This window comes from Ornithodoros turicata, chromosome 2 (assembly GCF_037126465.1).
Source record: "Ornithodoros turicata isolate Travis chromosome 2, ASM3712646v1, whole genome shotgun sequence".
Classification (NCBI taxonomy): domain Eukaryota; kingdom Metazoa; phylum Arthropoda; class Arachnida; order Ixodida; family Argasidae; genus Ornithodoros; species Ornithodoros turicata.
This window is the reverse complement of record NC_088202.1, coordinates 125,359,205-125,373,609: the sequence shown is the minus strand read 5'-3', so window position 1 is coordinate 125,373,609 and position 14,405 is coordinate 125,359,205. Positions and strand designations below refer to the sequence as shown.

Below are 14,405 nucleotides of genomic sequence, written 5' to 3'. Positions count from 1 at the left end.
ATCTGTGCCACATTAGTTCGATATTTGTGTGAAGAGAGTCTATTTCCCTTTTTTTTTTTTTTTAAACACGGTGAGCTGTAGTGGTCGACTATTACAATATAGCCAATTTCCGCTTTATTTTCAGAAACGAATGGATCGCAATTACTTCGCAACAACGTCGAACGAAGTAACTATATGCTTTACCCGAATCAAGTAACGAAAAACGTAAATTCTACGTAAAGTACTGGCATGTCCTTTCCAATTACGTCGCAAGTGTGCTACTGCCGGACGCAGAGTACATCATGATCAGCCTATATGGTTACATGTATGTGTGTATATGGTGTGCACGCGCGAATGTGCATTGTCCAACACGCGTGTTCTTCCTAACGCCGAGCTAATAAGGCGTGGAAGACAAATCACGCAGAGGTGTACCTTACAGTGGATACTGTGGGGCGAAAATAAACGTAAATAGCGGTGCACGCGGAAGAACTGTCTATACCCTATGTTTATGGAAGAAATTGGCGCATAGCGTAAGACATTTACCACTTATATGGGAACGAAAAGAGCGGAGGTAGACCCTCGTGTGTCACTTTCTTGATGAGTGTAGTGGTCACGGAGAGGGCGTCAGGATGTTCAGTGCGTGTTGTGTATGCAGCTCGAGTACAAGGAGACCTTACAGTGTCTGTTTTTGTGTATTGGGTTTTAGAAAATGATGGCGATGAAACTCCCCCTTCATCATCTCACAATAAAGTTGTTGTTGTTGTTGTAGAGTCATCACAAGTATGGCACCGGCTATGCATCCTCATTAGTACCGCTGCTAAAGGGCGGTTAATAGCACAGCCCATGCACCAGGGGTAGGTGGGGATGATGATGCGGTGGCAGCATAAAGAATGAAGATGTCAAAAACCGTTATGAAACGAGTAAAGCAGTTCATGGGTGTGCAAGATGTCACCGCTATATACGGTACACTGTTTTGTGCTGACACCATGCGTCAAAACCTTTTGTGCGCTTCGGAGTCGCGAAAGTGTTTTACCATAACCCTAATGCCGAACTCCGGCAGTGGCGGATCCAAGCGGGGGTGCGGGGGGATTACTCTCTCCTCCCTTTCCTACTACGCGCTCCGACAAAGAAACCGCCCCCCCCCCCCCACCCAAACCGAGGGTCTGGATCCGCCCCTGAACTCCGGATGCTTGACTTGGTGGCTCTACGGCCCGAATGCCTTAGGGACGCTAAACGGGCAGCAGTCAAGTCGGCTATGTTGAGCCAGAATCGGTGGAATTATGTCTCCATTGACAGAGGAAGCGACGCTGGTACAACAAATGTCCAGCTGGATCAATCCTGCTCAGTGTCGATCCGCTTGCAGTTCTACTAAGCCAAAGGTCCCTGAACATTATCCTGCTCCGAGTTGAGAGAGAGAGAGTGTGTGTGTGTGTGTGTTTTGTTTGTGACGTGGAATTTACGCCGTGGCTGACGTTTGTCACGTTTCGGCGTCACCTAAATTCGCGTAATTAACTCTATAGACTATATTCGCTAATAATTATTGACTAAGTAACACTAACTGTTAACTAATAATTAACTGGTGTGGTTCATAAAATAATACAGCTTAACTGAATGAAAAGTCACCAAAGTGATGCCCAAAATCTCACAGATATCTCCAACGGAGATGATGATGATGATGAGTTAGTTTTTACTGGCGCATGAGAGATGACGGCTATAATGCGCCAAAGCTCCAACCGAGAGCCCCTCAATTTTTCTGAGACGGAGCTTTTATCTGGAGACCATTGTGCCATTTTATGCAAGAAGGGCTTAAGGCTCATGAGTATAGGCACGTTTCCTTTTTCTCCAGATTACAACAGATATGGACCGCACCCGCACCGTGGCGTCTGGCAAGTCGAATGCACACAGGATGGAAACCTACCTGGGGCTGGGTCTAAAGAAATGCACGTACAAATGCTGCTTTCAGAGAATGAAGTTCGTTGCAATAACCCTCAGATATGAACCTAAATTTGATTCCTTATTAGTCAGTATTTAAGCGAAACTATAGTTTCAAAAATATTAGCGTACGTACCGTTTCTAAAACTCAATGGGAAAGGTTCTCATGACGTTTCTTTGAGTTGTCAATTATTTTACATAACGTTATGCATCATGGAAATACTTTACTAACATGTTCAAACTACGTCTAACTAGTAGTAATTTACCAGACTACTGTACCAGAAGTCTGACAGAATCTGCGTCTCTGCCTTCGTTGTTTTTTGTCACGACTCAAAGTATATTGTCCTGCGAATGCTATGGGTCAATTTATCACACGAAAATGTTACGTATCGGCACGCAAAAGTACGGCGGTCATAGGGAATGTAACAGAGGAAACTTACATACATAAAGCGCTCTATTTCAGCGTCACCATGGTTACTTCCTTGAAAGTAATACCCAATGCAAGCGGAGGAAAATACGAGAAAAACGTCGAACCGGAAACACTGTCAACGAACACTGTATTGCCATGTTTGAAGCGGCCATCTAGTACGTGGTGCCCTGAGGAATCTCGTCGTACCGATACCAGGAGCCAAAAATACCTGGTCATACGTACATCGCGATTCCACCTGCAGGGGCCGCCAGCTTACGAGGGCAGCCCTAATGACGGAGAAAGAAGGAAACAGGTAGAGGATTACCTGCATGGCTCTCTCCCAAAATAGTGCATGCAACAGAAGAGGAGGACAGGGCACTTTTCGTCCTCTTGGACCAGCAGTGACAGTGGTTCTGATTGGATGAATGCCACTGTCCAATGAATAGAAAACACTTCACATCAGTTCAAGTGAAACGCGCGGTACGTTTAATGCAGCTGCTCCACACGCAAATAATTAAAATATGTGAAGGTCGTTACGAATATATTTAGCTTCTCGGCTATTTCGTAACACAGTTGCCTTTTGGTGAACTATCGATATGCTATGCCTTTGCGTACGTATCTTCGTATTTTAATAAAAGAGCTCAAGGTTTCCGGATGCCTCCTGCGCCACACACGGAATGCCTGGCACAAATTTAGTTCATTGTTAGTGAACGCCCGTTACCGTTCTTGAAGGAGGCAAAGTACCCTTGCTTCGCGAATTTCGTGTTGGCTCTGTATACACTGTGCTTGCTATACGACGGCGGTGCTCTTCTATATACTTAAACAAAATATTGCTAGCTGGACGAAAAAGCATATTTATATGAATATAGACCAGCATGCATACCGACGCTTCCAATACTCCGATATTCTATATCCAGTTGTGTTGCCTTTAACTTAAACGGGTGAACTGACGCGTCAAAACAGAAAGACAAATAAAATAAACGAAGGGAGGCAAGCTAGCTTTCGTTTCTTTCGCTTTTCTTCGGGCTCAAAGACATTTTACATCCAAGTATCTTCAAATCTCAGACCAACAAAACTTTATCTTCAAATGAAAGAAACTATATTGAAGAATTGACTAATTACCTCTAAGAGCCGTTGTTGAAACGACGTTGTGAAACACAATGTCGAAACGTCCCACGTTGTTGTATAGAGCACTTGGGACGTGTGTTTCCCAATGTTGCTTCACTTTAACGTGCCAAAAGGTTAGCAGCTTTATGAAGCCGCAAAAATCCAGAACATGCAAGATTGATATACGAACATTGATATTCGTGTCGGGTAAATAACAGAACACACCTCAAACGTCCGAGGCTAACCTCTCCGTCACACACCGCGCGTAAGATATGTCTTTATCCCGTATACCCCACCACTTCATCACTGTATTTGCCCTCGCTGGCTTTCAAAAACCCCATCACCACTTTACAACTTGGCACCTTCTTTCTTGCACTTCATTTAGGCACTCCGAAACGAGCGTGAAATGCTTCCACAAAAGCCGCTCACAAATCCCTGTAAGTGTCTAACCCACAATGGTCATTCCACTTGTTCGGTAGCAGGCCCGGACCGTGAGCCATATATTACACCACCACGCACGCACACACATACACACACACGGGGTGCCCGGGGATTGGTGTCGGTTTCCCTCGCCTCTGTGGGACTGGCAGTATACTTTTATCTTCTTTTAAAAGGCCCATAAAGTTCGTTACATCGCTGTTAGCGTTTGTAAACGGGTCGTGTGCAGGTGAATTTTATGAGTCCGCAAAAGTACCCCGTGTCACTCGTGCGCTATCCCGCGGAGGGGAAGATTGGCGGCTCTCAAGGAGAGGGGGAGTGCTGGGAATTGGCTTATACGAGGAGTGAAGAAGGAGCACTGAAGTATGCAGGCATTTCAGTGTATTATTCGGGGATAGATTTGGAGGTGGTCGCGGGGAAATGTGTGGACGGTTAAATGGGTGCTTCGAACGATTCTACTGACCTTGGGTGAATATGGCTACTCCGTGCAACTTGTTACGTCATGGAATAATAATATGCGCCTGCTTCACAATTATTATTTTCTTGTTTCTTGGAAAGCGCATGTTTTGTCTAATATGAGTCGATTCCCAGCCGGACTTCGTTTGCCGATACGCTGCCTAATTTTCATTCTTTCTCCATTTCCAATGCAGTTCAATTCTCACAATCCAATTCAATGTCCATCCTGGTTCCTAGGTTGACGTAGCCGTCGTTCTACTGGCGAAGACGTTTGGTGACGATCCTTTACTGTAATTGTGGGAGATGAATCTGTATTTAAAATAGTTTATATTTATTACAGGGTCGTCATCAAACTCCCGTATAGACCCTCGACTGCAGACTCGTTCATTTATATGTCTTATTTCACCCACTACATCTCTAAACATTTTTTCTTCTCTCTCTCTTGCAAAACATAGAAGGGAAGTAATCTGTTGCCTTGAGGCATTTACTGCATGGTAAATTAGAGCAAATATTAAAGCGCACAAGTGTAAGTCCTTCTTGAAAGTGCTGCTTTTGCATTTGTACTGTCAAATGAAAAACAGTGGCGTTACTTGGTGCAGTCTTCTTTTTTTCTTTTTGTAGTGGAGAGTCGAAATAAGTAGGTAGCTGACGTTTCATGTGTTCCACAGTGACCAGACCCACGATGCATATCCATGCATCGTGGCCGCTAATGCATATCCACGATATGCATTGGCATGCAAATCGGTTCTTTCTCCAATGGTGTCCTCAAGCTACCTAGCAAATTCTTTGTCCTGTCTCTGCATGGGGTATACGTGCTTCTCTAAACTTACCCGCAGAGACGTAAACTGACGTGCCTGTTCATCGCTCGTTCGAGAATCTCACGCTATGTGACGAAACGGACACTCATGTGTTGCAGCCTGCCAGCCATCGTTTCGCAGAGCGTAGCTCCTCCTTACGTGCACGTAATATAGACAAAGAGAAGGCGTACCGTGCACGCTCAGGTAACCAAAATAAAGAGGCACAGAAAAGAGACAAGCGAGTATTTTGGACCAATGAGAGGAAGCCGAGAGACCTACGATGAGGCTTTCCTGTTCTACTATGTACGCGAGGAGCATCAAAATGAAAGCTAGGCGGAGTTGATTCGAAAAGGGGGTCGAAAATGACCTCCTCGCTGGCCTCTCACCAACCTTCTCTCCACCCCCACCCCCCCTCACGCGCAAGCCACCAAATATCACGTTCCCTAGAAAAAAGAAATATTGCCTCTGCCATCTCCATCACCTGGTTGACGGCGGCAACATCGTGCCAGGATCGCTCGACACTTTGACGGGTTGCACAGCTGGATGTCCCACGATTGCGTGGCAAGAGCCGTTCTTCATGTGCTACTGGTCACTGCACATCTCTGTGACACAACTGCTCTGCTGCGTAACGGTCACTCCCAAAGCCCCATGTTTTGATCTCGCTTGATAACTCCTGCTGGCATGGCATGCTCTCGCATTCGGACAGTGCAACTCCGAAGATCGTGGTTCGGATAGCACCTTATGCCTGGACTGGCCCTGAGGGATCACGAGGAGGGAAAAGGAAGGGGAAACTTCTTTTATCCCTTCTGCCTCCGAGGGATTTGAACACAACAATTCTCCCCATCGTACTGATGCGTACGCCACATCCCCCGCCGTGTTTGTGATTGTAAGCGTGTGACTAGTGCTGTGTGCCCAGGGGGAGTATCGCTGCTGCGACTGACCGCTCACCTCTTCCGTTGACCGTTTGTGTGCACGGCCTGGCGTTTTGTCATTGGACGCCATTCATGCTGTACGTCCGGTCAAATGTTGAACAGACAAAACGCGAGCCGGTTAAACATCTGTCGTGCGTCGACGCTAAGTTTAGAATCAGGGCTGCTTCGGTGCGCTTATAGTGCACTGCTGGGACTTTGCAGAGAACCGCGGGAACGTTGACTTCTGCAGATCAGCCTTTGGATATGGCAGCGAACAGCATGAACTGGAAAAAAGTAAGTAAAAGCTAGTTTGAGAAATAGGTTTCGTTCAGGAATATTACGCCCCTCTTTTGTGATAGAGCGAACAAGCGCTTAATCGTGACGCGCATCTACGCGACCAGTCCCCTTAATTAGCAGACCAGTTATTTAAAATGTGCATGAAGCTTAGGAAACGTCCCCGCCCTGACAGTGCCGGTAAGGACAGAAATCGACACATGTGTCACGTCGGCGAATCGTCATGAAAATTTGCCATCGGGAGAAAGGAACCGAACAATAAAGGCAAGCGCACACCACAAGACGCGTACCGTAGAACGTGAAGAACAACTGCAAATAAGCGGTCACATTAGTAACATGAAACCGTACAAATACCGCCCCATCCAGACTCCAATAAACTAACTCAGGTAACCTAATCCGTCTCAGCACCTCTCCTTTCTCTCTCCCTTCCGCACACCTCATCCTTCTTCAAGTGGCCTCTATTTCCCGCTGTGCGAGCTTTCCCGGCGAGCTGTAGCGGGGCTGAGAAGGATTCCAGCGATATGTCCACGACCGCGAGACTTGGGAATTCGAAAATCTATGTAATTGTTTTTGTCAGAGGCATATGTGTTGAAGTTATATTTCGGAATTCTATTCGGAAGAAAAGTCCTACTAAGAAGTCGCATCGTGCGGTTTCCCCCGCCAATTCACACTGTGAGCGTGCGGCCAGACAGAGGAGTGGCGTGAAGACAGTGACGATAAAAAAAGAATGACTCCTATCAAGTTTCATAATCCGACACTGACGTTCCCGTCGGCCGGTCTCGCCGATTGTAAGTCCTGCCCCGAGTTGCCTTCTCGAGCTGCGATTGGCCGGACAGATCAGTGCAAAGGTGCACTCTTCTCTCCGGCCGCAGCGTGGTTCTCCCTTCCCCTCAATATAGCTTGGGTGAGTAGAGAAAAAAAGGCCCTCCCTTCCCCCATCGTGCCGCGATGGACACACGCGATGCCTCAACTTATAATCCATATCTCATCATAAGCATTTCAGCTGCCAGGTTATTCGGCAAACGGGCGGCGAGCGCTCGCTGACTGACTGACACACCGGTTGGCAGTCAGACGCTCATTGGCCGGTTGTGGGCACCACGTGACAGGCCAGCCTATTATTATCCTACCCGTTAATTTTGACCCTACGAGATACCTTCTACCTTGCTGGCTTTTACTTTTGCCTCTCAACGTTATCCGTTTCCGTGGTGCTGTTTCCCCTTCTCCTAGGGACACCGCGGCCGCCAGAACTGCGCGATGACTTAGACGGGTGCTGGTCCACGGCGCTATGACCTCGTACTTCGGTAACCTTTCGCCAGGAGGCGGGTGGTCTGCTGCAGGTCAGGAGCAGTTCTACGGCCAGAACCCCAAGTACGGCGGATATTGTGACGGGCATATCACGCAATATTCACCGCCAGCCGTACCCTTCGGTTCGCCACGCTATGGCTACGGACACTTTGACGGTGTGCCTCCAAAGAGTGGGGCCTACGATGTTCCTCAACATCACCCTGGGCTCCTTCCACCGCACCAATCTCCCTACAACGTTGGACCTTCTCCGTACTACAGCCCGGCGCCACCTGCGCCGCCCAGTCGACATCCTCCCGAATCAGTGCGAGTCACGACTTCCTCCAGTTCGGGGGCGAGAGACTTCTCGCCTAAGCCCCCGCATCAACCTGTGTATTCTCCAGCTGTTTTGAATCCGCGGACACCAGTGCCTACGTCAGGTGGTAATGGTAACAGTGCGCAGGGAACGTACGAGAGCGGACCTGAAACGCCAGAGAGTTACGCTAGCAATGGTGGGGATGCCATCGGATCGGAGGGCCAGAGCCCTCCTTTAGATCAAGAGGACCAATCGCCGCAGAAGGGCAACAACTTTTACCCATGGATGAAATCTTATACGGGTGAGTGCGACTGCGCCGAATTTCAATGTCCCATGTAAATCTATCTTTCGCTCTTATTTTGCGACTATGGTCCCCTCTTCCTCTTTTTTTTTATTGTTCTTTTAAAATGCTCAGGACAGTAGATGACAATTGATTTGTTGTCCAATTCATTTGGCTAAAACAATGAATGAAGGGACTATTGGACAATCGGGGACATGGTCATCCATAAAATTTTCAAGGAAGGGCAACGCTTCCACTTGCCACCAGAAATATTACAGTGTTATGCACCGAAGTCGCAGAAAGGATGGAGGACAAGAGTGATTGTAATAACGGAATCGTCTGTTACAAAATGTCGAAACTAGTGGTGAATTCGCGAAATGAAGTTTTCAAGGCACGAGACCTAGCGGCACAAAGCGGCGATGCAGCACGAGACCCTGTAGCGTAATGGTAATGGTTAGGGATGGGCCAACCGAATGCGCGAATCCTCGAATCCTAGGCGGGGATTCGAGATTCGGGAATCCGAATCGTGCCGAAAACGGCGAATCGAATATTTTGAATCCACCAACTACGTTTGTTTGGTTCTTTATAAAATTGGCGCCTCTGGAGTCCACCGAAAGCCTGATTGGCCTAAAAAGTTCCTGATCACCCCCGTCGACAGTAATGTCAGGACTCTTCAGCACATCAGGTGTCATAGCTGATAAAAAACGCAGTAGGCTGGACCCTGTGAGCGAGTGAGAAGGCTGGTGTTTTGGAACAAAAATTTGCGTTAATTTAAAACTTTCAGCTTTGTTTTCTTGTTTGCTTTTTTTACATTGCTTTATACTGAAAGTGTTCAGACAGGAACTCTTACATTAAGTTTAAAAGTAGCATGGTTTTACCTTTGAGGGTGTCTTAGTTTTATGCAAAGAATTTTTGACTCGGGAGTTAATGTATTTCCCATGGTCGATGAACAACATGTCAAATAAATTACATTTAAGAATAAGTATATGGGAATGTTTTCTCCTGAAAGTGAACTATTATATAATTTGTTTCAAACAAACAAAGGTATCAAATTCTGCTTCAAAACACTTTTCAGTATATACAAGTGTGTGTGTTTTTTCGTGGCTTTTTAAACTCTTCTTAAGTGCGTTTTTAAACTCTATAAAAAGAAAGGATTCGAAAGATGCGAGATTCGTGGATTCGGAAGACCCTTCCTTGGATATGGATTCGGAAAGTTCTGGATTCGTTCCATCTCTAGTAATGGTGAAAATCCGAGCGTCCGTTACGGGACCTCTTCTTGATTGATTGATTGATTTGGGGTTTTTTGGCGCACGGGACCTCTTCTAATAATTGCTCATCCATAATCGTTGACGTTCCGACACATTGCTTAAGCCTGGAAACCAGTTTCATTGCAACAAACATCATCAGCACAGCCTCGCATCGGACCAAAATAGTAAATATATACTTGGGGGTATGGGAGGCGCGTAATAAATAGATAAAATACAATAGGTAGCAATACAAGGCAAAATTGCTTCACCTATATAGTCTTGTTCTTCCACGCTGAACCGGGCACTGAGTCAATCGAGGGTGTTGGGTTAGGGGCGTTAAGGATGTTGGGTTAGTTAGCACAAAAAGACAGAAAAGACCGAACAGGAGTGCGAAGCCATCATGTGAAAATATTAGTAGCCGCCATTTGCATAGACATACCCGTCCTCCTCCTTTGCTGATGTTTTCTTGTCGACCACGCTGTATTGAATGACTGGGCGCTAGGGAATATCGAAAAAAAAAAAGAGGGGGCTCTAGACTGGAGCATTGCTTCCATATCTGTTTTTGTTCCCCTTCGGCTCTCCTTATGCTACGGGACCACCACCATCTTGATGTTGATCTGTTTACACATGAGCAATACTTCAACTTACCAGTGAACAAATGGAAAGTGCAAGTTGCAGTCCGACTTTCAGATGATACGATGTTGATAAGGCAGGCGCATGGGGGGGAGATGCTTTTCGGCGTGTGTGTGGGAAGTAATCTCAATGAAAACCCAAGTCAATTAAAATCCAGCATTTCCCATGCGTCGGCGGTTCGGCTACGCTACTGAAGAGGCACTACAAAACCGCAGTAAAATTAATTTGGTCAAACGATTTACTTACCACAGCACATAGAGGAAGGAAAGGAAAACGAGTACGGAGTTCTAAGACTTGCTTGCCAGAAAACGATCCTTTCTGACACCGTCGAAACAACATAAGGTTGCTTTGAAGCATTCTTTTGTATTTTAAATGTAGTCAAAATATTAATTAAATAACAGTAAACAAGAGAACTGTTCATTCAACCGTGCATTGACCTGACGCAATGTCTCAGCAACTGTAGACGTCCTGGCTGCAGACTAGACGTAGACATTGTGACCACAGTTGCCGACGGTCAGTGACAATTGCTAACTGGACAAAGACATTCGAAACTACAAATATTTGAAAAGTGTGCTGTGTGCTACTGAAGTTTGGGGCACCCAATGAAACTAAGAAAAATCACGAAATAAGTTGTTTCCTCTACTGATTGGTACAGAAAGAGCTGTCTGTTGGATGTTGTCTTCAGATGTCTTCTTCAACATATTTCTTGTTTCACCTCTTGGCAGTAACGACATTGCCTGTTCTATGCAGACTCCACTCAAGGACCAAAGCGGACGCGGCAGACCTACACGCGCTACCAGACTCTGGAACTTGAGAAAGAGTTCCACTTCAACAGGTACCTGACACGAAGGCGTCGAATCGAAATTGCGCACGCACTGGGACTTACTGAGCGACAGATTAAAATCTGGTTCCAAAACAGGAGGATGAAAGCCAAGAAAGAAAACAAGCTCCAAGGTGCCCTCTTGGGTTCCAAGTCTGAGGATGAATTGCCAAACGCGTTACAAGACAAAATGCTCACACCAACAGCTCTTGATGGTGGTGCTTACAGCTGAGGAGGTGAACAGCAGGGCAGCGTTACTGAGACCCCTGTCTCTGAGGTTTCTCCTCTCTTAAAGACAAGATACTACGCATGCGTTCATCGATATGTGAACACGTGGACGTGACTCAGGAACTACGTACTCAAAGAACATATTATTGCGTCACTATATCCGTCCTCAACAGTGCGCTCTGCACAATCCACCTTGTTCAACTAATTCAGAAGGTTGCACAAAATTTTATTATTTACATTGCGAGTATTCGTGTGACGTTGACAACGAATATTTGCTTTCACCAATTGCGGACTCGTTAGACCACATGCTATTGTTTTGGGTTGACAAATATTATTAGCGTGGATGCATGCTCAATTATATCATATTTGTTCCTATGCACGTGCTTTTCAACCACGGCAGCTGTGCTTACCTGCGTAGCATCAACAGGGACGTTAGACAATGAGCTCACTCATGTTGCTACTGCCTTGTGCTCCCGCAAGGCACATGTGCGTCTTTCCGTGCAGCACCTACAGACCGCACCGCGCCTTGACAGTCCAGTGTGTTTAATTTATTGCTTTCGCTTCCCGTCCTCAAGAAAGGAGTGTGCATGGCCTTTTTTGGCTGCTTCTGGTAGATAGCTCATATACGACCCCTCGCATCCCTACTGTGTGACTTCCTTCTTTTTTCCTTTTTAGGTTAGGTTTGCCGTCCCTAGCCCAGTATCTGGGCACCCTTCTTCGGGAGACCATTTCTCAATTTTTCTTCCCCAGTATAAAGGCGAGACGACATGTGCATCTCCGTCAGGTGATGGGCGTACGTGCGGCGAGTATAGTCAAAACCCTTTGGGCACTGTTGCTTTTGCTGTCTCCCTTTTCCTAATGGGTTTATGGTACAGAGGGCCTTTGTCTTGAGAACGAGCCGAGTCATTTCTTCCTACAGCGACCACTTTGTGGGTGCTGCAGCGGAAGGTGCTTCGGTGACTTAGACCTTGGGACCAAGGGGGCCTTCATTCGTCTCGCCAGTTAGTGAGGCATTTACGGAGAGGATGCTTACAAGAGCTCCCCCGGGGACTATTCACGCCGGATTCCCAAAAGGAGATAGAAAAGAAGAATCTCGGCGCAACTAATTGTACAGGGAGGACAACAAAGACTTACATCCCGTTCAGTCAGCAGCGCCACTCGAAAGCCTTGTGGTCTCCGCGGTGGCAAGCTGGGAAAACTTTCAGTTGCTGCCGTGTTGCAATGCATGTGGATGTGTTTCTGCGGAGACTTGGCAATATGAATGTACGGGTATTAGGACAGTCAGCTACGGAAGATTGTGTTCATGTACCAGTGTTATCGTGTCTTGGGTGCGTTATTTCGTCTACTTCTAAGGTAAGCTGGATCACGATTTGTGTGTCGACTGTAAGATTCCTTTGTTTGTTCGCGGTGTGTCATGCACTTTATACACCAGTAACAACCTCCATTATTGTCTGCTTATGAAATTTACAAGCATTAGGTGATGTATACGCTCCTGGATCGGGAAACATATACGGTTGCACGTGTTTTGTCGCACTCGCAGTACCTTTGGAACATTCTTCCAATGAATCCCAAACGAATATGAGTACACTGACTTCTCTTCTCACGAACAAGCGTCCACGGGCGTATTTTGTGGAAACATCGTCAATCACAACCATTCGAGGTAATGAAATGTATGTGAACGCATTCGACATTACCACTGTGTGCAGCAACACCGATCGTTCGCTGGGGTAAAACTGTTTGACAGCTTTGCACACTGTAACATGTCGGAAACTAATCTGAAAGTAGTAATTTTCGGCGTCATAGAGTTGAAGGTTTGATACCGCGAAATCTCTGCGATTCTAAGAACAGGATTTTCAACAACAGGAGATTTCAATCTAATTGTTGTCCTGTATAATTGCCAAATGGTTGTTGCTTGCTCAAGAACATTCAGACCTTAGTTCGAGTTAGCCAATCACTATCTGTGTAAATTATCGTGAAAATAAGGTGAAAATAACATCAACAAGCATAGTCTCTTTATAGAAGGTGGGAACCTAAATGAATGGCGTTGACCAACACTAGCTTGTTATAACTGGTCCTATACACTTTTCCCTGTATCTCAATACATGTTCTGAAAGATATATGAATGGTGTTTTCAATGTGGTTCGGTTCGAAATGCAAGAGTGATATGCATTGTGCCCTCCAAGTGTCGACATTAAATACCACCAGCAGTGTTCATGTGTTGCTGTGTTCCTGAAGGAATATTTATTTGCAATTCACAGTGTGCTGTACAGTATAGGTGCATCATTTGTCGAATTCAGTGATGAATTCAAAAGTAAAAAGGAAGAATATTAGCAGTATATGTCATTACTTCAGATTCAGTTGCACACGAAACAAATTATCACCTTGACACACCACATCACGAAACACATGACTACCACATTTACAGCTGCGGTATTTTGGGACCCAGTGCAGGCTTGGAGTATTTCTAGACTGTTGGCTATTGTCAGTGGTGGGCAGTACTTGCAGTACCAGGTACTCAAGCACTACATTAAGTACATTTCTACGTACTTGTACTTTATTTGAAGTAATTTGGTCTAGTACTTTGCCATCAAGTATACCCGACTGGAAAAACGGAACATCGTAAGTAAGTTTTCGGTTAGAAGAAATTTTTTTTACAAGAAAATGAATTGCTGTCCCCTTTTTTTTATAGTACACCAAGAGATGCAAGGATAAATAAATCAGGAAATAAAAATACTTTCCACTATAGCAGAGCTAATTGCCTGAGCAACTGTAAAAGAAATCATGCCAACTGTTACAGTTCATATTCATGGTTAAGCATTAACTAGTTGCATGCAATCTCGAAGAGAGAAAACACAGCACAAACAAACGAAAGCAGGTATAAGGAAGAGACTTAACAGCCACAAACAACATCCCGTTTTTTTTTGCACTTACACATACATTGCAAGGTTTCACTTCCCAAGATGCACCAACTTGCCTAGATTACTGCCCCAAACTCAGTTGCAATGTACTTGAGTACTTTAAAGTACAATTTTCAGTACTTTGTAAGTTACTGGAAGTACCATTAAAGCGAGGTACTTTGTGCTTGACTTTAGGTTGCCCATCACTGGAACTTATTTTCAACAGTGTAAACGAGCTTAGGGCTACGCATCGTCACATGACATGACGCACACGAACGATGTTTTTGTCACACAAGATATTAATCAGTGTTTCAAGAACCATTTCGCTTCCATTTTCCTTCTTGTGTACAGCAATTGCCAAATGAGAAATGCTTGAGCTT

At 45.6% G+C, this 14,405-nt stretch overlaps 1 protein-coding gene and 1 long non-coding RNA gene across 3 annotated transcripts in view; one reads left to right on the top strand and one right to left on the bottom strand.

Annotated features, from left to right (window-relative positions):
- The window catches only part of LOC135386064 (uncharacterized), a 302,227-nt gene that overhangs the window by 124,310 nt on the left and 163,512 nt on the right, over window positions 1-14,405 (bottom strand). The window lies entirely within an intron of this gene.
- LOC135386443 (homeobox protein Hox-B7-B-like) lies at window positions 7,427-11,939 on the top strand. The gene is made up of 2 exons (XM_064616351.1): window positions 7,427-8,221; window positions 10,831-11,939. Exons 1-2 carry the CDS (start codon window positions 7,609-7,611, stop codon window positions 11,130-11,132), a joined length of 915 nt encoding a protein of 304 aa, XP_064472421.1. The 5' UTR covers window positions 7,427-7,608; the 3' UTR covers window positions 11,133-11,939.